This window comes from Hipposideros armiger, unplaced genomic scaffold, assembly GCF_001890085.2.
Source record: "Hipposideros armiger isolate ML-2016 unplaced genomic scaffold, ASM189008v1 scaffold_1506, whole genome shotgun sequence".
Lineage (NCBI taxonomy): Eukaryota > Metazoa > Chordata > Mammalia > Chiroptera > Hipposideridae > Hipposideros > Hipposideros armiger.
The window spans coordinates 73,665-82,716 of record NW_017732856.1 but is presented as its reverse complement, the minus strand read 5'-3'; the positions used below and the strand labels follow the sequence as shown (position 1 = coordinate 82,716).

Sequence of the window (9,052 nt, the reverse complement as noted above, 5' to 3'; positions counted from 1 at the left end):
GTGCCAACTTGGGCCAGTGAAGCAACGTCCTCCACAACTAGACCGAAGAACAAACCGACAGCAACTTGTCTGTTCCCCTTCCCCCAATTCCCCGGCACTGTTCCCATCCCCACAATTGCCCAATAAAAATCTTTAAAAAAAAAAAATCTGTCTTCCCAAAGCCCTGGCGGTAACTCCATAGGAAAGAGGTGCAGACGGTCTCCAGTTTTGACTTGGTCCGTACCCCTGGCGACAATCTGACCACTCCTCCTGCGTTTTCCCCGGGGCCCTGGGGAAAACCGCTCCCTCTCCAAGCCCAAACCGCTCCTGGGCCCCCAGGACACCGCTCTGCAGTCCCGAGCGGGGCGCCCCGACTTCAGGCAGACAGGCACCCCGCGCCCACCTCTCCGCATCCCCCTGCGGGCGCGGGGCCCCACCCCAGCGCGGCCCCGGGGCCCCGCGGCCCCCGCCAGGCACACACGCCGCTCGCCCATTCATTGCCCCGCGCCCGGGGCTCCGCGCTGCCGGCCTCCAGGAGCAGCCGCGCCGCCACCGCCACCAGCATGAGGCCATGGTCCGGGTCTGAAAGTCGCGGCGGGCGGCAGCTCCGCCTATGGCCCGGCGGTCCTCCTCCGGGACCCGGAGCCGGAAACCTGGCACAGGAAGAGCTTCAGCCCCACCGGGGCCGCCTCCCCTCGCTCCTCCCCGGGGCTGCGCCGCCAGCGCGCTCCGGCGGGGGCCGCGTCACCCCGGGCTCCTGCCTGCGCTGCGCTGCGTCAGCGGGGAGCGCCCGGCGGTGCGAGGGAGGCGGCCGGAGCCCTGCGCCCCGCTGCCGGCCGGTCGGCCGGGGAGAAACTAACCGTGACTTTCCACCCCGCGCGCGTCTTTCCCGAAGCTTTCCCGCGGTTTGCGGGGAGCCAGTCGCTCCAGCAATCAGAGCAAAATGTACCTTCCGGGGACCAGCTGTTAGCAAGAAATATGCCGCAGTGCGTTTCTAACTGTTGTCCTGTGTACTCAGGCAGAAATACAACTCAAAGAAGCGGGTTCCCGTTTTGCTGCCTCGCCCGGAGGCTGCAGATCCCGCAGCTGCTTCTCTTGTGTGTGACCTGCCGCGCTCTCTGCTCCTTAGTGCAACCCGGCCTTGAAGGAAGTGCCAGCCTTGTGCATCTTTTCAGGAACAGGTCAAACCAGGAGCAGGGCTATTGTGAAACAGAAGCTAGCATAGCCTCGTCTCTCAACTTTTGGACTCTCTCCTCTGAAGACCTTATAGGTATATGGTGGCATGTTGGGGCCGTCGTGCTCACATCTGGATGTGTGAGTTCCACTCGTGGGCGTACTGAGCAATGTGAGATGGTTTACTATTTGGTCATGTTGAACCTTGTAAGCCAGCCCAGGGGATACTGGAGAGCGTGCAGGATTAGTACCCGATACGGGTTAGAAAGACCTTTCCTTAATTCTATAGCCAGATCTGTTCTCATAGTAACGAGAGTGTATTTATAACAAATCCATGATATAATTAATTAATCATTCAACACATGCACACAGACGCACAGAGCCAATGAGAGAAAGTGGAAGCATTAGGGCTACAGAAAGAGAAGAAACTTGATCTTCAGAAAATTCACTCATACAAGGAAATAGACCAGCAAAGAGGCAACTGCAACTGTGATATTTTTTTCTTGTTTTTCTGAACCATGTGTTTTTCATTAAAGAGTGCAAGTACCTGTAAAGCTGAGCACATTGTTTACCTTCAAAGTATTGTTTTGTTTACTAAATGAAAGCATAGAATAAAGAAGTTTTTAAAAATAATTCAATTTTATGAGGTGTTTTTCCAATCTTGAAGAATATTTTATAAAAAGGACTCAGGTGGTTTACAAATAAAGATTAATAAGTACCTGTGACTTACCTTGTTAAAAGTTAATATATTAAATATTCAACAGGTACAATTTGCTAGAGTGTAGCAATAAACACTCGTACTTGCAACAATTTTATAACATATTATCATTTGCCTTTTTTTTTTTTTTTTTTTACGGATAAGGAAACATATAGAGGAATTAAGTGTCTGGTCCAAGCTCACATAGTTGACAGATACAACACAACACAATTCAATCAGGTCATTTTCCTTTAGAAATTGTTTCCCAGATGAAAACAAAATACCTGATTCTTAAAAAGATGAAATATGCCTAGGCTAAGTAGGAAAGACAGATGAAATTCATGAAGGCTTCCAACATTACAGTATAGCTGAACTCTTAATGAACGATAACCCACCAATAGGATGTGCAGAATACCAACTAATTGTTTTGACCCTACTAGGCCAAGCATGGGATCTAGGAAATTAAAAATATTATCTGAGTTGTGCAAGTAACTGTTGAGTAACTCCCCTTTGTACAGTCTCGAAAGACTGCACTTACACAAATGAAACAACCAGTCTTGACTCATAAAAATGGAATAAGTGTCATTGAAAGCATTTTATTTCGATGATGGAGAGAGGAGGCTACACTTTAAGACATTTTCTTTAAAATATTATTTACGGTAGGACCAGGTTTTACAACCAAGGAGAGATTATATACATAATACTATATAAGTATTAACCATGTCCTCCTTCCCAGTCCTGCATAAAAGCATCTCATCCTGATGTTACTAGATAAGTGATCAATGAATTATCAAGGTAACTGGGAAGAATTTTTTCTTTCTTTTTTAGCTGAGCCATCCTGCCACCTGTTGGCAGCTCAGCTGCTGCTCAGCTCGGGCCAGGATTCGAACCGCTGTTGCTCAGAGCTCAAACTCTTGAGTGCGCTCTTAACCAACTGAGCCACTCAGCCAGCCCTGGGAAGAACGTTTTTTGAGAGAAGAGTTAAACGTAGTTGCACTGGAAGATTTTTGTGGATTTCATATTCTTAGGCAAAACTGAATTCTAAAAAAATTTAATTTTGGATTTACTGATTTCTCTGAGATGTTAAGATTAAGTGTTAACCTTGTACATTTGGAATTTTCTCTGGGGTTTTTAGTGTATAACTGATTAGTTTGTTAAAGCATAACAGGGATGAGGGTTGGGTGCCTCTGAAGCAGTTAGCCTTTTTTGTTCCAGGATCCATGATCACATGTATTGACTGAGCAGCTACTGTCCCAAAATGTGAATCAATCAATGCAAAATCATAAGTACTAATCAAAATTATATACTGCCCATGCTTTGCTAAAATGTTGGAGTATCATAAAAGAAAATGCACTGATTGTATAGTCTATTTCCACATGGGGCTCTCCTAAAAGAGAAGAAAATATACCATTGGAATTTCTAATGATATTGTCAGGATTTTTTGTGTTGGATACTAACATCTGTTTTTTTGATTGACCATTTTTCCCATGATGCTGCTTTATTTACCATGTACTTAAAGGAAAGTATAAATAGTTAAATATGGCCCACATTTGCCTGTTTTTATACTTCCATGGAGAAGATATAAACTTACTCTTATTTCTGTTATAGCTGACATTTAGTTTATCTAGGCTTGGATGGAATAAACAGGAGTTATTCCAAACAGCTGAACAAATAAATTGTCTCAGTGCCACCTTTTGCCACTGATTAAAAAGATTATTTTCATTATATAGGGCATTCTTACATTACTTTGGGCTGTTTCTGTGCTTTTTATTGAATCCCATTGATCTTCACATCTGTTTTGGGGATAACAAAATTTTTAGCTATTGTATTGTAATTTTTAATATGATAAGGAAACTCCCATCTCTCTTATTTAAATAAATTAGCCTTTATTTCTTCAGATTTATACTTTATAAGTTTGTCTGTTTCTTCAAAAAATATTTTACTAGGTTTTGTTTGGATTTCTATTATGTTTATTAAATAATTTGCTGACACTGACATCTTGGCAATATAATCTCTATCCAGAAACATAGGATTTTGTGTCCCTTTGTCTTATAGTTTTAGTAATACACTTACCCTCTTTTAGGAATTTTTTAATTACTCTGTATTAGGAAAACAGATTCAGATTTTAAGAACTGTAGTTAGATGTATATACATTCTATGTATCTAAAACATGTTCAAACCTTTTCTCAACAGCTTTTTAAATAAAGTACATGTGCTTTAGTGTATGGACCTTATGAAACAGTTTATCTCTTTAGAGGCAATTTTTAAACATCTATCCTTGTGCACAGGCACATACCATATTTTCACACTTCTGATGGGATTGGAAGCAGTTTTGAACATTTAGTAAGACATCTATTGCCTGGTATTAGAGATATGTATGTATGTATCTTTTTCCTTTAGTTAATTATTTTCTGAAGAGCGGAAAGAATGTGATTAGGTGCCTAATATTTTTGGTAGGATTCCATTGAATTGGCCTGCATTATAATTCTAATACTGCAATGCAGCTCACCTCCATTTTATATATTTAGTTTTATTTGTATAAATATGTTCACATCCTATTGGTCTGACATGAGTGAAAAATCTTTGAAGACGGTATTTGTCTTGTTTCAAGCTTTTTTTTTAATCTCATGTCTTCTTGGACAGTTCCATATACTGCATTTATGTATATTGGATAGATATGGTTGAAAATGATAACATAACTTTAAATAACAAAGTATGAAGAAAATAGTGTTTTAAGTTGATTTTCTTGCATAGCCTTTCTACGAATGTTAATGCTGTAAGTGCAAGAAATGAGAACTTTAAGAAGGATGGTTTTCTTTGTTTTTTTATCAGCTGTGTTGCCAGTTGATCCTGTTAAAGAAAATTATGTTCGTAAAGTGAGAAACTGTATTTTTTCAATTGCCTTCCCTACGCCTTTCAAATCAAGAGTACGTCTTGCAGCAGTTTCAAAGGTTAGGCTTAATTTTTTTCACAACTTAATACTTAACTCACTATACTTATAGTGTACTACATAAATACTTAACTCACTATAATGTTTGTCTAAAAAGATATTAATATTTTTTCAGAGTTAAATTGTTAATTTATTGATAAATGACTATCTTTGTGTTTAAAATTCAGACACTTGGAGAATGTCATTCTTAGGTATCACTTTTTGATTCTTATTCCTCTAGCCTAGTTGTCAGGTTCATCTTAAAGTTATATGGCAAAGAAAATACACTTTTGTGGGGAAAAACGGGTTAAATGAGTTAAGTTCTTAGAAATGGGCTCTAAGAACAAATTCTAAATTATTCTCTCATGATAAAAATGAATTTGGGATAAAAATAGGGCATTTATGTTTTCTAGTTTTTTTTTTAAAGAATATGTACTAGGAAAAATATTTAACATGCATTACAAGAAATACATAAAAGTTTTAAACTAATAGAACTAATTTTCCTAAATAATGTAAATACTCAGACAATATGGTACATCTCTTATGAAAAATATTAATGTATTTTTGAAAGAGGTTTATTCTTTTAATTTTCTTTCTTCCATTGAGTCTCTTCTCAAAAATGATTAAAGGATTACTTAAGTTTGTAAGATTTTTTATTTTTTTTTCTCCCTTAGGAAGTTTTAGAAGATATTTTGGATCTTGATTTATCTGTCTCAGAAACAGATGCTTTTATCCAGCTTGTAAGTGGTGAAAAGATAGTATTTGGATCCATTCCACTGGCCCATAGATATGGTGGCCACCAGGTAAGAATAGCATCAGCACAGTTTCTCTTATGTAAAAATAAACAGTTGGTGGAAATGCTGTCCTATTAAAAAAGTTATTTTGCATTAATTTCTCTACGAGTGTATTGAGACTTCAACAAGATGTTTCTGGAAGAATGTGTCATCGTGTTTTATAGATTAGCTGATGTGATTTCATGCTGTGATAAAACTAGAGCCTAAGTTTCTTTAATGGAATTGAGAAAACTGGGGCAGCACAAATATAAAATATCTGAATTATTGCTAGAGAACTCATGCAGCGAAGTTTTGGCAAGAGATTTAAGCAAAGTCAAGTAGCACAATGAGTTAATATAAAACCCTCAGAAGCACAAATAGGTTATAATTTTGCCAGGGTGGCTGTGGAGTAAAGTTTTAGAACTGTTAGAAATTGCTAGAAATTAAATGCTGAAACAATTAAGAAGTCACCTTCTAGAAATAAAGCAAGATGTGGAAGCAAGTTCAGGTGTGGTATCTGACAAATTTAAAGAAAAAAAAAAAGGAACGCAGGACCAATTGTTGAAACTGCTGTGACTTCCTGTGAGCTAGTTAAGATTAATTTAACACTGGTTGTTTGGGAGTTGGTTTACTGAGGCATAGTTTTTAGGATAAGTAGCAAAGTATAATAGAGTTGGAGTAAGGATTAAATTAGGACATACAGAAAAATGTGTTTGTGATAACAATTATAGTGAGTAATATCAAGCCCTGGTTGTTGTGGTAGTTAATTTTTTTCAGATTTTTATTGCTTTATTTCTTCAATTTCCTAAGAAGCAAAGGTAATATAAAAGGTAAGACGCTAAGCTAACATAAGCTAAGAAGCCAAGTGACATAGACCATTAGTATTGAAATGGACTCTAAGGGTCATGTATGACAAACTTGAACTTCAGTGTCTTGATCTGTAATGTGTAAGGTTGACCAAGATCATTCCAGGAGTTGAGAGAAGTGCTGTGACAAAGAAATCTGCTTAATTTTATTTAACACACCATTTTCCAAACATATGTGACTTCAGGGTTTTGTGGTGGTTCGGTTTTTAAGAAATAACTATTAACTACATTTAGTTAATACTGAACTACATTTCTCAGTTTAGAAACTTCTGGACTAGATGATTCTTGTGGTGTTTTCTACTCCTAAATACAGGATTCCATGATTCAAAAGGCCATTCCCATATAGGTCAAAGTTGTTAGATAGTATTTTATACTGTAAATGTACTGTAAAATATGTACTGTAAATTACATATGTACTTTATGTACTATAAAGTACAAAGTACACAGTACAATGCAAACCTTCAGCTCTGCTGTTTTGTTAAACTATTCTTTTTTGTACTTTTTGGGTAGTAGAGTAAATTAGAATAAGCATTTATGAATTTCACATTTCACCTTTTGCTGCTTCTTCCTGATATGAAATTATAAATATTTATTTATAAGGATGGTTTCGCCATTTTGAATTTACAGTGCAGTGAATGATTTCTCTTTTATTAATGGAGAACTACCTTCCTGTTTCCCCCAATTTCATTCCTAGTTCTTGGTTTGAGATGTACCTAGTATTTTGTCGACTTTAGGACTTCCCAGAATATGTTGAGAGCTCTTCTCAGACTTGTGCTCTTAGAGGTATTCCATAACTAAAATAATTAATGGGGGTCCATTCCTGGTTAAGATGAAAAATTAAAATACTGGATAAATTTTTCTCAATTTCAGCTTTGTCTTCCAGAATGATTAATATCTTCCAGAACAATGCAAACATTGTTTAAATATTCCACAGCTGTTTATAGAACTTTTATGTGCCAGGAGCTACAATGGTGAATGCAACCTGTCCCCTTCACTCAAATTACAAATACTCTGGGGGAGGGGATCAATAAATAAATGAATTCCAATAACATCAGGTTGTGATAAGGGTAAGTATAGGAGCTACGGGAATTTACAGGACTACCCTCCTAGTCCCAGAAAGTCAGAGAAAACTTTCTGGTAACATCTGTGCGGAGAATGGAGTGATGTCTAAGTTAGCAAATAATAATAATTACCATCTTTTGAGCACTTGCAAATGTCAGACATAGTACAAGGCATTTTGCATATATTTGCATACATTCTTATAACAACCTGGCAAGGGTTATCCCATTTTACAGAAATGAAAGGTCAGTCTCAGTGAGATTAAGTAACTCAACAAATTGTCACAGCTAGTAAATGGCATAGCTGGGAGTTGAGCAACCGCAAACACATTTTTTTTTTTAAAGATTTTATTGGGGAATTGGGGGAGGGGAACAGTGTTAGGGAATCGGGGAAGGGGAACAGACAAGTTGCTGTCCTTTTTTGTTCTTCAGTCTAGTTGTGGCTTCACTGACCCATGTTGGTATTATCATTGCGGTCTTAACCGGGTGAGGCAGATCGGTTGCCAGCCACTGGACGGCCACTCACGGTGGCTCTTGGCAGCTCATGCTGGCTGCCGGCCACTTACAGTAGCTTACGGGAGTCCACTGCAGCTCCACAGCAGCCTATGCCATTGCTAGCGACTCATGGCAGCCCAGCTCCAGGTCAGGCTGTTGTTCACCATCTTAGCTGTAGAGGGCGCAGCGTCACTGGCCCTACTGTGGGATCTGAACCAGGGTCCTGCTGCTCAGAGCTGGCATCCCAAGCCAACTCTTAACCAACGCGCCCCTCGGCTGGCCATCAAACAAATTTTAACAGAAAAGTTTGGAAACAGTTAATCATGCAAGTCCAAAAACAATTTTTTCAGGTACAAGTATGTTCCAAATTTTATATTGCATGTGTATAATATAGGCAAATTTTCTAATAAATTTTCCTCGTTCATCTTCTGGAATTAAATAGATCAGTTCTAAGTATTCTACACCTAACAAACTTGAGCTCAGGTATAAGATGATGAAGAAATTAATTACGTCTTAAATTTATATTTCTAAAATGAATTTCACTTATGTTTTAGTGATTGATTTTTTATACTTTATTTATTTTGATATTCAGTATTATTTTATATTAATGTCAGGTGTACAGCATAGTGGTTTGACATTTGTATAATTTAAGAAGTGAACCCCCTGACTAGTCTAGTACCCAGTTGGCACTATGCATAGCTGTTACCATATTATTGGCTATATTCTCTATGCTTTACATCCCCATGACTATGTTGTAACTACCAATTTGTACTTCTTAATCTCTTCACCTTTTTCATCTTGCCCCCATAACACCCCTCCCATCTATCATCCTGTTAAATACTACCTATCTGACACCATATATAGTTATTGCAATATTATTGACTATATTCCTTATGCTGTACCCTACATCCCCATGACTATTGTGTAACAGCCAGTTTGTACTTCTTCTTTTTTTTTTTTTTTTAAAGATTTTTATTGGGGAATTGTGGGGATGGGAACAGTGCTGGGGAATTGGGGAAGGGGAACAGACAAGTTGCTGTCGTTTTGTTCTTCAGTCTAGTTGTGGAGGACATTGCTTCACT

At 38.5% G+C, this 9,052-nt stretch overlaps 2 protein-coding genes across 2 annotated transcripts in view; one reads left to right on the top strand and one right to left on the bottom strand.

Moving 5' to 3' along the window:
* PDSS1 (decaprenyl diphosphate synthase subunit 1) overlaps positions 1-634 on the bottom strand; it is a 58,359-nt gene extending 57,725 nt beyond the window's left edge. Inside the window, exon 1 of the mRNA XM_019634116.1 lies at positions 175-634. Coding sequence (XP_019489661.1) covers positions 175-552 — 378 coding nt within the window. The 5' untranslated portion in view covers positions 553-634. The remainder of the gene's footprint in view (positions 1-174) is intronic.
* Positions 635-726: 92 nt separating this feature from the next.
* Positions 727-9,052, top strand: part of LOC109377689 (UPF0061 protein Fjoh_2793-like) — a 46,225-nt gene continuing 37,899 nt past the window's right edge. Inside the window, exons 1-3 of the mRNA XM_019634115.1 lie at positions 727-1,249; positions 4,682-4,800; positions 5,453-5,625. Of these exons, the coding sequence (XP_019489660.1) occupies positions 958-1,249; positions 4,682-4,800; positions 5,453-5,625 (584 nt within the window). The 5' untranslated portion in view covers positions 727-957. The remainder of the gene's footprint in view (positions 1,250-4,681; positions 4,801-5,452; positions 5,626-9,052) is intronic.